At 36.8% G+C, this 15345-nt stretch overlaps 1 protein-coding gene across 7 annotated transcripts in view; it reads left to right on the top strand.

Moving 5' to 3' along the window:
* The window catches only part of ACSS3 (acyl-CoA synthetase short chain family member 3), a 262694-nt gene that overhangs the window by 67496 nt on the left and 179853 nt on the right, over positions 1 to 15345 (top strand). For all 7 annotated transcript variants that reach the window (XM_053585747.1, XM_053585742.1, XM_053585745.1 and 4 more), the window contains one exon: positions 7972 to 8186. In XM_053585747.1, the coding sequence (XP_053441722.1) occupies positions 7975 to 8186 (212 nt within the window). In that variant the 5' untranslated portion in view covers positions 7972 to 7974. The remainder of the gene's footprint in view (positions 1 to 7971; positions 8187 to 15345) is intronic.

The raw sequence follows: 15345 nt of genomic DNA, 5'->3' as shown, positions 1-15345 counted from the left end.
TTTTGAAATAAAATGACAGGCAATTTATAAATAGACATTTTTTATTCATAAATGGATGCTAGTGAAATTAGTTTTAAGATGAGCAGTATAGTCTTTTTTTTTTTTTTTTGAGACAGAGTTTTACTGTGTGGCCCTTGGTAGAGTTCTGTGGCATCATAGCTCACAACAATCTTAAATTCTTGGACTCAAGTGATTTCCCTTGTCTCAGCCTCCCAAGTAGCTGGGACTACAGGCACCTGCCACAGTGCCCAGCTATTTTTAGAGATGAGGTCTCTTTCTGGCTCAGGTTGGTCTTGAACTCATGAGCTTAGGCAATCTACCCATCTCTGCCTCCCAGAGAGCTAGGATTACAGGCATGAGCCACCACAGTATATACTTTTTTATATGGTACTGATGGAATCCCCAGTTCCCAAGTTGCCTTGGATATAGATGACACATAACAGTTGGAGAGTTCACTGGTTATAGAACCTCATGTTAGGATTTGTAGCCTCCTGAAGCTGAAGATATATTCTTAGGTTTTACCATAACTTGCTATACAATTTGTAAAATACATGATTTATTCTGTATTTGTGTACTGAGTAGTAATTTTCTTATTAATAGTCTTAACTTCAAAACTAAACATTCAAGACTGAGAAACAAAGAGTCATCAATTCCTTATGTTCTAAAGAATACCTGAGAGACTGTGATCTTCTGGATGATTGCTCACCAAGAAGGCAAACAGCTCAACTGCTCCCCATTACTGCCCTCCCTATTATCCTCAAATTCACATAAGCAGAACTCCAGAGAATAAGGAATATGGAATTTATCCAAGGTGTGAATTAATGCCCCATGAAAAAGCAACATGGCATTTCACATCATTGCTTTGAAAGAGGGGACATGTGCTCACCAAATTTAAAAGAGAAGACCTCAAGAAGGGACATTCCTAGACATTAGAAGAAGCCACCACTGTATCTTATTCCCCAGGTTAACATTTTCTGTGCAGCAAACTATTGATTGTGCAAAAGTAAGAGAATTAGACAAATTATGAGTGTAAATTGAATTCGATTTGTTAAAATTTTTCCATAATTATAGGTTTAAAATTTACTTACGTATGATTTCAATCTGATAACACAATTCATAAAAACAATATAAACATCTTTTAAATTTTAAATTAAATATAACTGTAAATGTATTCTTCTACTAGAAATGATAATCAAAATATCCAATTAATTCAGATATGTAGAGATGCACATTGATTACACATGAGCATGCAGTGAGGTTTGTCTCAGTTCCATTTTTATTGTTTATTTTTATAGTTATATGGGCCAAAAAATAAACTTTCATAAATATGTTGATAACATTGAGAGTATTTTAATATACACATCACTCAATTATTTGAGTTCCTATAAGTTAAAAATTGCATAGTAATTTATAATAAAATTATTAATAACTTATTAATTAATAACTCAATTAGATCTTCTTTCGATTTTGTGAAAAGAAAATAATTTGAAAACCAATGACTTGAAAATATTTATTACTTAGTGATCACGGTCAATTCAAATATTCTGAAAGGACTTTATTAAGACTTAAATGACAATTATCTGTAACTTATTCTTTCATTGATGTCATCTAATTTAGCCGAAAAACAGCTAAGACTTAATGCAATATAGTCTTAACCTTGTCAAATATTTTTGCAATTTTTGAAATTTCTTTATTAAGACAGTATGAAATCAGTGTCTCATTGGTCAAAATGGTTGAATAGAGAGGTATTTTCTACAGTATAACTCCTATATTAACCATTTAGTCTCACTGTGACCTTTTATAAGTAAGTAGTATTGATATCCCATTTAAGGATGAAAAATGAAGCCTGGAAGGTTAAGTCATTGCTTAATATTTGTTGGCTAGAAAGTGATGGCACCAAGAATTTGACTCTCGGAAGTGTCACTTTGGTTTGCACTCTTATCTCTTAAATTAAAATTGCTCCTCAATGTACTCAGACAGCCTTGGAAAATGAAAATATTTTTAATTTCAAAACACATCGGCCAATATAATATTTTAAATATATGTTTTATCTTGCCCATGTGCTTAAGGACTTCATAAAACTTTAGACCTGCAGATATAGCTAAATTTGGCAACTTTAAAAGCCATTTAACAAAGATGCTTTCTGGCAAGGAAAGGAAAGTACAATTTCATTTTCTAGTCATGTACACAGTACTCATTCTGAAAAGTATTGTAAAAGACATTCCAAGAAACAAGGTATGAAACATCTTGTAAGACGGATACCTCTTAGTTGGCTTAATTGAAAAGAAATGCATCTAATTTCATAATAGCTTTTTAAAGTTGTAAATTAGTGTCTATCTCTCTTTAGTTATTTTTAATATGCAATGCAACATATAGTTCATATTATAAAGCATTTATGAATTCAACATCATTTAAAGAAAGAGAAACTTCTCCATCATCAAAAACTAACCAGTGTCACAGCTAGCATATGCTCTTATTTTGTTAATAAGAAGTAGAAAACACATTTATTTTATAAGATGAAATAAGAAAAGGATTAACTAATTAGAATAAATATTTCAGGATATGACTTGATAAAATAGCTCTTACCTACCTTTCTGAATAATGCACATAAATCCAAAAGAAATCATAAAAATTTCCTCCATGGGCTTTATGCACGGTATCTTGAAAATTTTGGTACTCTCAACTATAGTTTTAAGAATTATTTTATTAACCTACTTTGCATCAACTCTTCAAAGCTTTTCTTTTCAGCTAAGAACAATGTATCCCAAGGATGAGGACTGAGAATAGCTGAGAAGAACTATTTACCATTTAAATACATTTAAGAAACTTTTGAATCTTAGGCTATCTGCTTTGCTTTTCTGGAACTCCTCACAATTAATGCTTTTTTGACAATAGCGGGAATATGAAAGAGACACAGTCTTTAAACATCACATACCAACACTTTTGTCTTAAAGGACAGCATTTCACCATTAACAGAAAATTAATCAGATAGGGAAAGACAAGTCCTAAAATGATTTGTGTTTCTTTATCCGTTAAAAGTTATTTATTTTCTCAAAACAGTATTTCACGATCACTTTGTTTTATGTCTGGGGAGATTTTGGGGTGTGTGGCTTTCTTCTGTGAAGCAGGAAGGAAGAGGCAGGAGGGGGTGTGGAAGAGGAGACACTGCCTTGACTGTGTTCCACAGATGCACCTTCAGACCAGTCTCAGGATGGACTGCATAGGAAATTGAGCTTATGAAAAATCATGCTCTTAAAATTCTTTTCCCTTTAGTCCTTTTAAAGTCTGTGTAAGACAGGGATTTGCACACCTCAGTTTGAAGACTGACCACAAAATATATGATAGGAGGGAAGCATTGAAGAAAACTAAAACTCTGTATTTGTACCCTACCAAGTTCAGAGTCATCTGAATAGAACTACATGAATAGACAATAGATAATTAGATAGCTGTATGTATATATAAACATGGGATCATCTGATAGATTCCTTTATAATCACATAACTGCCTTATAATTTCAATATAAGTTTGTGTTTATGGTTTTATTAGGCCAAGATAGAATACAGGAAGATTGTGTCCAGTAGTGAAAGGTTCTATCTCTCAGTCTAGAGTCCACAGACCCATACTGATACACAGATAAATTCTCAATAGTCTGCAAGTTCTTAGATATGAGAACTTCTGGCTAATGGACTGGGTCATTAACATCTCAGGCGATCAGAGCCAGTCTCACATGGGTCAAATCACAGTTTTTCTGCCTATTAATTGTGGATATTTAGTGAAGTACTTTCCGTGAGTCTCAGGTCTCTCACTTATAAAAGGAGAAATATAATGTAATGCAAAATGCTCACTTCCTCTTAGGTTAAATTATTTAATTCATTTCAGTCATCCATAAAATCAGAAGGCCAAAAATGTTATTCCAGAATAACAGAGACTCGTTGCTGTTCTAATGTTTTTATTCCAGGTATAATCAAGTAAAAATGCCACACAATGCTGCAGAATTAATTTTGCTTATTTTGTTACTCATCATGATAAAATTGTTTCTGTGCACTTAAAGAATGAGAAAGCTTATATTGCTAAAAATTAATCAGTCTAGCAGCTGGCAAATAATTTTGTTTATTAAGAGAAAGTAGAAAATTTTTCACTTTATAAGAAGAAATTAGATGAGGATTAATTCTAATTGGAATCAGTATTTTATGATATGATTTGATAAAATGGATTTTAACTACTAATATATATTTTCATTAAATCAGACTCCTTAGAAACCCCAATTTTTCTTCTGATAGGAAATTGTCTAGTAGGAATAACTTAGCAGAGAATATGGAGTGTGTGAGAGAAAAATTATTATTAAGAATTAACAAAAAGCTTTTAGTATTTTGTCAGACAATGAGAGAATAGTTGGGCTCTGTGGTCAACATTGTATAATTCTAATTTAAACTCTCTTGTAAAAAAGGCTAGAAGCAATTGACAAATATATTTTCTATCACATCCAGATCAAATTCACCTTTATTTAAACCAATTGAAATGGTCATAGCAATATTCAGCAAGTTTAAACATGTTGAGAGGTAGTTAAGAGAAAAAAGCATGGATGGATTTGAGTTTTTCTGATAGCTTCTTTACTATTCACCTTAGACTATCCGTATGCTCTTATGAATCTCTGGAAAAGATTAAAGCCATTTTCATATGCCACTCCCTCCATCTAGAATATACTGTCGCCTTACTGTTCCTTGACTAACCCCTGTCCGTTCTTGCAGTTGGTCTCCCCTTAAAGATCACCTCATCCAAGCAGTCTTCCCTGGCTTACCTCTCTCCCTCACCCTCCTCCTGAATGACAGTGAGCTCCCATACTCCCACAGCACTTTCTTGTAACTGATTAATATACTAAACTATGAGTTCCATGAACATATTCTTTTTTTTTTTTTTTGCAGTTTTTGGCAGGAGCTGGGTTTGAAGCCGCCACCTCTGGCAAATGGGGCCAGCGCCCTACTCCTTTGAGCCAATTCTTGCTCCTATTGTATTCCTACAAGCCAGCAGAATGCCTGACAAACGACACATAGCTAGTACCTATTTACAGCATGTTGAATGAATGAATGGAAATAACCGCCTGTTTGGTACTGACCAGAAATTAAGTGCTGTACTTGGCATTTTATAGGCATCATCTCACTTAGCCCTCCAATAGCCCTATGTGGAATTACTCTTATAATTCCCATTTTACCCATGAGACCCATTTTGCCCATTTTACCCATTACTCTTATAATTCCCATTTTACCCATTTTACTCAGTTTCATTCTAAGAAACTGAGTCTTAGAATGAAAAACTTGACCTAAATGATATGGCTAATAAGAAACAGAGCAAAGACTAAAATCAAGGACGGTCTCACTCAAGAGCTTGAGTTCTTAAACTGTGTTATCACAGTAATTTTTCCACAATCTCCTTTGTATATACCACTTCATCTTTGATGACATGGATCACTTGTTAGGCCCACAGAAAAGGCTTTTAAAGTGACTGAAGAAATTCACACAACCTTAAAATGTTTTTAAGTTTCCTTCCTCCAGTTCCCTCTCCTCCTGGATAATGTTAGCTTCACATGTTTATAATCAATGTTTACATTTGTCTTTTGATCAATTGTATTTTCATAGTGTGATGTGAATTTTTTCATTTTTGTTAATAAGAAGGAAAGCTACAGGTAAGCTTAGCATTAAAATAGTTATGCTCTTTTGATCACATAATTGCACTTGGATGCCAGTGTTATTTTTTAATCAATCTTACATCTCCAAAGAAAAATGTGAAGCTGGTTGTGCCCTTTCCTCTGCTAGCTTCCTGATTATTACCTTGCTAATCCAAGGTGATTATGTATTTCTGAGAGGTGGAGGAAGAGTATTGCCTATCTAAAAAAGCCAATTTTTTAGATCTAGATACTGCACAAATTCTTGATCAAATTACTAAAAGGAAACTTGTAGCGGTTTAGTTAAACAGTTACATATTTTTTATTTGAAATTAATGAAATGAGTCATTTAAATATTGCTTTACGATAATAGCTGTAAAGTAAAAAGTAGATTTGCAAGTTATCATAAAAATCACAAATAAAATATGATTAACATTCAGTTATATGCAACATAACCAAATCCTTAGGGCAGAGGCAATTTTGCTGTTATTGCCAGTGTCTTTCCTCCACGTAATTATTTTGACTTTCATAAGAATGGAGGAACTTAGATATCTTAATTACAACTTGATTAAGATGACTATTTTTTAAATGACCACCATGCGTTTACAATGCTGAAGTTCCAATTTAGTTTGCATCGATGGAATCTTGTATTCCACTCTGTGTAACTCTGCTAAAATCAAGGGGCATTTCACATAGGGTAGATAATAAAGAAATATGCAGGGCCTGCGCACAGTGGTTTGTGCCTATAATTCTAACTTTTGGAGGCCAAGGTGGGAGGATCGCTCGAGCCCATGGGGTTTGAAACCAGCCAGAGCAACATCTCTACAAACAAAAGAAAAATTAGCTGGGAGTGGTGACCTACTCCTGTTGTCCCAGTTGATAAGGAGGCTGAGGCAGGTAGATGGCTTGAGCCCTGGACTTTAAGGTTGTAATGAGCTATGATGATGCTACTAAGGCAACAGAGTGAGGCCATGTTTCACAAAAAGGAAAGAAAGAAACATGTCTGGGTGAAAGTTCATCATTTTTCTACTATAGTTTGTATAATCCTCAACAGAATAAAGTTTCAGATTCAGTTGAATTTTTTAAACCAAAATTTAAAATAAATTATTGCTTGTTGTCTATGAGATATTCAAAAATAGGATTTGGAAAACATCTTGCTAAATAAAGTGTCACAAAAATGGAAAAGCACGCATCCAATGTACCCAATATGAAACTAGTCGATGAACAACTATAGACCCACAGGAGAGAAAAACACATTTAAATTGAAGAAGGGGTGGGATGGAGGGAGCGGGGGGATGGTAAGCTCTCACCTACTACGTACAGTGTAGGGGTATATGGCAAAACCTCCTAGGTGAAAGGCTATTGCATCTTGGACTTCACCTAACAAATGCAAATAACGTTACCTAATTGTATGTACTCTAACATCAACCTGGGGAGAAAAACAGTATTGCTACGGACCAAAGTAAAGACTTAGCTCTATTCTCAAAAGTATAAGGGGCATCCATGCAGCTCAGCGTTTATCTCCTCTGTAGTTGTCTGTTCAAAGAGGCTTATTGTTTGTGTTTATTGTTTTCTCTCTGCAGAGAAGTTAGGTGAAAAAAAAAATGTTTTGCTGGTAGTACAAGTAGGTGATTTATTTTGAGAAGGAAGGAGGAAGAGGGAGAGATATTGTTAAAGTGGCTGATCTTTTACATAAGGTTAAGTAAGAGTTTTCTTAGACAGGTGTGATACCTGGGGCCTAGACTAGCTATTGAGAACATTATAGTTTGTGAACAATTATAAAACAATTATGTGTTGTGAGATGAATGAGCGAGGGATATTCAGTATCATTCGCCCCCCCTCAACTATTCTTGAATCTTAAAAAGTTCAAAATGGACTTCCAGATGTTGAAGTTTTGGCTCTTTCTGTCTGGCCACAGGCGAGCCAAGACTGGTCTGGACAAGTACACGGAGGAGCTGTGGGGTAGCAGCATTCTGCCATGATGCGCTGTCTTCTGAGGGTGGGCTCCTGGCAGTACCACCTGCTCTCTGGGCTCTACAGGGCTCCCCGCCCTGGATAAAGCACTCCGACTAGGATACAAAGCTAAGCAAGGTTATGCCATATTTAGGATTCATGTACACTGGGGTGGTGGCAAACGCCCAGTTCCTAAGGGTGCAGCCTATGGCAAGCCTGTGCATCATGGTGTCAACCAGCTAAAGTTTGCTCGAAGTCTTCAGGCTGTTGAGGAGGAGCGAGCTGGATGCCACTGTGCGGCTCTAAGAGTCCTGAGTTCTTACTGGGTTGGTGAAGATCCTACCTACAATTTTTTCCAGGTTATGTTCATTGATCCATTCCATGAAGCTATCAGAAGAAATCCTGACACCCAGTGGGTCACCAATCCAGTCCACAAGCCCAAGGAGAGGCGTGGGCTGACATCAGCAGGCCAGAAGAGCCGTGGCCTTGAAAAGGGCCATAAGTTCCACCACACTATTGGTGGTTCCCGCTGTGCAGCTTGGAGAAAGCGCGATATTAGCCCGTTACCGCTAATGTAAGTAATGCTTGTAAGATTCAACCTAATAAACACTTTAAGACGGTCACGTCTGATTAAAAGTATTATTCGTCTGTTAAACTAGTCTGCAGATTGTCTCCTGAGTACTTTGTCAAATTATGAAGAGCAATAATGTTTGAAGGCAATCTAAGTGATGGTGTAACTTGTTTTTAATAAGATAAACTTTTCTGTCATTGCTTTATCATATTAGGGAGTTACATGTCAGTGTTTAAAACGTCATGTATAGTATAATAGGTGTAAAAATAATTTCTTTAAAAGAGAAGTGCTGAAACTACCTTATAGATATGTTTGGTGCATGTGGTGAAATCCACAGTTTTACTGGGATTTAGCAAACAAATACTTCTAATTGGGTTTTGCTTGGAAATTTGTGCAGCTATTGTTTCTCTAAAATTTCCTCAAATGCCACCATTTTTCAGAACTGAATAAACTTGCTTCAATAGGCTTTTCTTAACCAATGAGACATATCTGGGTTAATCTGACCAAAATTGCCTCAGTCCACACTGTACCATTTAAATCAATGTAAGACATGAACGCTGCTCCTGATTCAATCCCACAGCTCCCTGAATCCTAGAGTCCCGAATTCTATACATAGTAGTAGTGGTTTTTATACTGTATTTTGAAACTGATAGAAATTGAATGTTAAGCAAATAAGAATTACTAACCTTAAGTTCGTAAGCTAGTTGTCAATACTGTGGTGGGAAGGTACTAAGCCAGGGGCCATTAGAAAAATATTTTTCAAGTATGAGGTTAGAAATTTGAAGTCATTAATCAAGTTTTTTAAAAACCTGGAACACTAATTTGGGACCACTATGAATCCTCTAGCCTTATTGAGTTGTAAAGGCTGGTTGCTTGAAAGTGTATATGTCTTTCTTAAGGCAATGATGGCAATAAATCATCTGGGATCAACCCATGCCTAGGGCTCCAGGGAAAGGTCATAGTTGGTGTCAATGAAAATTAATGGTTTCCAAACTAACCTGATACATCTGCAGTAACTTTTCTTGTCCCTGCTCAAACCACCCTAAGAATCCCTAGCATTTCCCAAAACGGGTCCCTCATACGCTCACCTTCTCTTTAAGCATCTTACCGCACTGTGTTACATTTAGGTTTCATGTCTTCTAGTAAACTAGGGTAACATCCCCCAGGGTACATTTGAATGTGAAGGAATGCAGAAGAATTGCTCGTTTCTTCCATATTCTCAGTTTGCTGATTTAATAGTTTGATTTCAAAATTCAATGGTTTCTCTGAACCAGTTTTTCTCCTATGTTCTCAAAGGGTTTCAAAAAGCTCAGTTAATTGATTTCCAGAAAATATTCATAGCAGGCTCATACAACTTTTTGAGACCTAAGACCTAAATCACTTTCTACTCAAAAAAGAAAAAAAATCTTACATTCTACATTCTATACAATTTGATTTTGTGTAGAGGTTGTTCAACTAAAGGAATAAATGTCTATTAAACAAATTGGGAGAAAAAGGATGTTAAAGTTTTATTGTCGTTGTTGGTAGATTCCATGTAGCCCCTTAAAGTAGTCTTGAAAAAGAAATTAGCAAAGACTAAGAATGTTGGAAGAATTAAGCCAACTGGCAAAACTAGAATCTGGATTCTAGGAGAAAGGGTTTCCTGAACTTGAGTGGAAGTGGAACCCAGTACTGAAGTTCCATGAAATTAAAATGGAGATAAGAGAGGTAGGCACGATTAGCAAACTCAAGTTATCTCTGTTCTGGATATGTTGGTAACAGATGTCAGAATCAGTAGTGAATGGTTATGGTGAAGATTACAACAAGGAAGGTCAAAATTCCCACACTATGCAGGGGTCCTCAAACTATGGCCCGCGGGCCACATGAGGCGGTGTGATTGTATTTGTTCTTGTTTTGTTTTTTCACTTCAAAATAAGATATGTGCACTGTGCATAGGAATTTGTTCATAGTTTTTTTTTTTTTTTAACTATAGTCCGGCCCTCCAACAGTCTGAGAGACAGTGAACTGGCTCCCTGTTTAAAAAGTTTGAGGACCCCTGTGAGCATCAGACAATGGTATCACTACTTTTATTGACAATAGACCTTAATTGCATTTATTGTAAAGTCCAACTTTCTTTTCTACAGTATAAAAGGTTCATATTCTAGCTACTTCTATTTCTCAGACTCCATCTCTCAACCTTTTAATGTGCTCCAACATCACTTGTTTACTTTCTGCCTCTCGTATATGCCGAGCTCGTTCCAACCACACAGACTTTCTCCTTACTGGTCCTTAATAAAAGAAAATATCACCTCTTTAGGGAAGTCACTTGTTTGTTTCTCACTTCATTTTATTTTCATCATAGTCTGTGTCCTTATCTGAAATAATGTGGATTTATTGTATTATAGTTGCTAGTTTTTTCTTCCCCTATATCTGTCCATTAGATAACAAACATCATAATACCTTGGAATAAAAGCTGTATGTCTTCTTGAGCTACGTTCTCACAAATAGAGTTGACATTCAATGACTCTTTGTTAGAAAGATTACCTGAATGAATGAACATAAATTGAATTAGTCATTTGGCTATATCTCCAAGCAGAGTATTAGAAGAGAATGGGACCAGGTGAAGACCCAGCAAGGCAAACAACATCTGAAAGGCTTAGCGGAAGTCGGTCAAGGCAAGATCATGACCAGCAGGCTGAGTCTTTTATAAGTAGAATTTCATGAAAATGGATTATTCTGGAATCTAACACCAAGAGCAAAATTTCGAGCATGATGGGGTGACTAAATAATTCCTAAATAGTACAGATGATTCAGTTAATAAGATACTTCTTAAGTTAATCCATGAGGACATTGCAATAGCTCATTTACAATAGTAAGCTTCAGTTTTTATACCTTTCAGATAGGAGCTGATCATAATTCTGGAAGATAACAATCCTGGATGTCATAATCCTAAACATTGAAATCTCGAAAGATCAAAATCTGGAAAATGTAATTCTGGAAAAATATTTTTAAAAATTCTTTAAAATATGTGTGTTTACATTTTCAATGGGTATTTATTTGAGAAACATATAAACACACTACACAAATACTTTGTAGGCTACTTTACACAATAATACAGGCAAAATAAAACTTTTTTTGCAAAGACAAACATTCAGTTATATTAATGACAGTCACGCAGGTATGAGAGTTATGAGAAGACAAACTGCAATCACAAAGAAATAGGTCAGAAAAGCAAAATGCGTAGACACATATCACTATGGTTGGTAATTAACTGGGTGCATCCTGTTTATTACCTTTGGTCATCTGAAATACTGTGACAGACAATTGAAGTCTTTTGATGAGATCTGTCAAAAACCTGTGGGGGCCCGAGTCCCCACAACCTTTGCCAGCATCTGCACCGAGGGCAGTTGACGTGAGAGAAAACTCAGACTCAGTTATCTCAGGTGAAATAGTCCATGGGAGCCTGTGAGAGGCGCATGCCACAGTATCTCAAGTGCAGGCGTCAAGTGCAGCCCTGAGCCATTCTGCCATAGATCTCTTTATTCAATCAAAAGTCATTAATCAAGTTGACAGTACAATGCTAAACTTAAATCGAGTTATTCAAAGCAAGGTGCCTCAAATCATTAGCAATCACAGGAGGAACAAAGGAAGGGCAAATCATGCAGACAACTTGGTGATGACAACTTACACTTTAAAAATTGGTGGTAAACTTTCCTAATGCGCTTCAGTGATTTCTACCCATGCCTGGGCAGGACGCAGGCAATAGTAATCTTTGGTTGTGAGTCATTCTGTTCTCAGCCACCAGGAAAAAGGGGGCATGGGGTCTTGGACTGTGGTCCTCATAACTCCTAGAACCTGAGCCTGCTGGGTGCCAGACATCCGGGTAGACCACCAGGCAACTGCTAGCCTTGCGGGGTTTGAGGAACTTGCCTTCCAGAAATGCCTGGCCTAAACTACGCTGCAAACCTGATTCCCACAAAAACTGGGATGAGTCACTATAACATAAGGAATCATCCCCAAGAGCCAAGATATTGGAAATTTTATCTTTCCCGAATGTAGATGTACAAAGAGGGCATCTCTTCACTATTGAGTCACTGAGGAATTTTTAATGTTTGATGTATACAGGTGATGCTTACACTCACAGTCAGCATTGTAATAATGCACTTTCATGGAATTAAGTTTGCAAAAAATGCATGAAACAAATTAGAACTCTAAAGAGTCTTTACTCAATTTGTTGGAAATGATGTAAAGATGAAATACATTAAACATTGTAAAAAAATAATACCGAGAATTTAAAATAGTGGGATAAGCCCCCAAAAGAAAAGAAATTCATCAATATAAAAAACTGTATTACAGGATAGACTATGGGCAGTTACACAGAGGTAGTCCACACATCCACGGTCATTAACTATTTGAACTCTTTCATCATGACGAGCTGCATTTTTTTTTTCTTGTAGGGCATAGCTCTTCTTGGAAAATATGTTTACATTCATTTTTTGTGTGGTATTGCTCTTTCTGACATTCTTCTATGATTCTACATACACAGACATGAGCATTCCTTACAAAATATTTCCATCTTCTGTGCCATGGTTATATGTTGTTTTGAGCCCTGGGGGATTCATTCCCCATGTACTCACATAGAGATCACAGATTTTGCAGAAATAATGCCGGGATTAAACAGCAGCATTATTGCATAACGTCTGCTAATCATGCCAGGCACATAATGATTTTTGACCCAATTAATAATATCCCTGGCTGCTTCTGGCAAATGTAGCATTAATTCATTAAAAGCTCCTAACATTTCTTCCGTTAGGAGGAATGGCAACGCAGACAATCGATGCGTTTTTAAACTGACGCTTTCATTGTGTCTGCATTGCCTGGCAAATCCACTCATCTGAATTTCCCAACAAATACAAATGAAGACAATAAGGGGGGAACAGTTCTGCCTAACAATGCAACTAATGGGATGCAACTCTCCAGCACAACCAAAAGTGCACTAATCCATTCTCTAGGATTTGGATTTTAGGATGTGAACATTCTGGATATTAATCTTTTGGGGTTATGATTTTAAGGACTTTAGATAAGGAATTTTGATCTTTTGGGATTTCAGCATTATGTGTTATGATGCTAGGGATTTTGTCCCATGAGACGATGACACAAACCCCTTTCAGATTACCACTGCTCATAATTTAGCCTGTTAGGTACTCTTACCAACCCTTTTAGGATAGTAACCTTTCACATTTATGCAGTTACTGCAGATTCAGTTTAATAAATGCCGTTAGCTGTAACACAGCACACTGAGTTTGTATTAACTCTCTAAGTTCAACAGTTAAACCTTAAATGCCCTGAGATGATATTGTTCTTTCTTAATTCATATAGAAATTTGGATGTAAACATAGACATTTTCTAAAATATGTTAGGCAGGGCCTCCTAAAATTTACAGGTATTACCTATGAAGATATAACTTTTGGTTATTCTTTGGGAAAAACAAACATGAAGTATTTACTTAAAAAAAAACTTATGACAGGACATGAAGGTGAATTCGAACTTCAGCAGAAAACAAATTGAATAAAATACAATCTGGGTTGGCACAGATCAGGCCAGTTTTCTGAAACTTTTATGTTCTGTAATTTTCTTTTAAGTGGCACCATCCTTGTACAAACACATACACATTCAGTACACTACTAATTGGGTCATTTATTCAACTGCTTCCTAATTGCTGAGTCTGTGTAAGGTCTGGGAACACTGAGATTAAACCTAATATTTTACAATCTAGCCTGTAGGAGCTCACAGCCTTCGGAGATAGATAGGTAAAAGAGTAATTGTATCAGTGTAATAAATGCTGTAACAAAAACATGACTAGGGCAGAGAAAAGCACATGCTCATTTTGCTTAATAAGATCAAGGAATGAATCCAGGAGAAGATATTTGAACTAAATCCTTAAGGGGGAGTTTGACACATTGCCAAGTGAAGAAGGCACTGCAGCCAGCAGGAGTTGTGGAGATTGGAAGGAGTAGGACTTCCAGGGAATTGTGGGAAGCTGGGTACATGTTGAGCAAACGTGTGTGAATGTAGGAAAATGGAGTGTACACGAAAATGCGGATGAAGACATCATAAATGGCTACTTGACAATACCCCGACATTTTGGTAATGGGATACAGTTATTTCTTGTACCTTTGGGAAAGGCCGATGTCATTCCTTCTGGTCTTACTACATGTCCAAGTTCTGGATGGTTCGTGGAGGTCACAGTCTGGTCACTAAACAGAAATGTAAATGCAGAGTACTTCACTGGGATTGCTTCAGGGATAGCCAGCTCCTCAGTGTGCTTTCCTGGGGGCCTCAGAACATGGCCGTCCCACACAGCCAGTGATCCACAGCCAGGAGCCAAAGACGTGCAAGGTAGGCTCCAGCTCCTCACACCATCTTCCCAGAAGATAATCATGCTGAAGTTCTCAGAGCAGCAGCCGTGGCCATGTTTCCGTCAATGATCATGGGGGGGGGATAGGAAATGAGAGGATGTGGGGATATGGGGGAGACAGGAGGGGACAGTTGGGGGAGGTTGGGCACTCAGGTTATCCTGGCCACTCTCACCAGCCTCCTGGGCTCACTCCCAGCTTCTCACAACAGCCAGTCCTGTGCCTCCTGACTCTTGCAAAAGAAAGGGTCACCATTGTGGTATGGCCATTTCCACCTTTCTTTAAAAAATTAAAATGAAAGATTTCTTTTTTCCTGAAAGTTCGGGCCAAAAATGTGGGTGCACATCATACACGGGGCTGCATTATACATGGCAAAATATGGTGCCCAACAACAAAGATGGATTCATAGTCATTCAAAAATAAGTCTTTGTGTTTCTGGAATTCTGCTGAACATAAAGGAAAGCACTCAGCTAATACTTGTACTCAGTAAAAACTTGGAGAGGTAAGTAAATAATAAGTAAGTAAGCTTGCAGACAAGGAGTTGGGTTAGCAAGTTATTATATAACCTCAGTGGAGAAGTGATGACACTGCAAATTTAGAGATATTACAGAAGTAGAATTTAGTCATTTATACACAAAAGCACACACCTTTACAGTTAGTTTTGAAGAGGTAACTGTGACAATCATCTATCAAAAAACTTCTGTTGGATTAGAGATGTGAGGAAGAGATCCCAGTAGCTGGAATAGTCTGGCAGAGGCCCATAATGG

Source organism: Nycticebus coucang, chromosome 3, assembly GCF_027406575.1.
Source record: "Nycticebus coucang isolate mNycCou1 chromosome 3, mNycCou1.pri, whole genome shotgun sequence".
Classification (NCBI taxonomy): domain Eukaryota; kingdom Metazoa; phylum Chordata; class Mammalia; order Primates; family Lorisidae; genus Nycticebus; species Nycticebus coucang.
The sequence above is the reverse complement of the archived record's forward strand: the minus strand, read 5'-3'. Positions and strand labels throughout refer to the sequence as shown.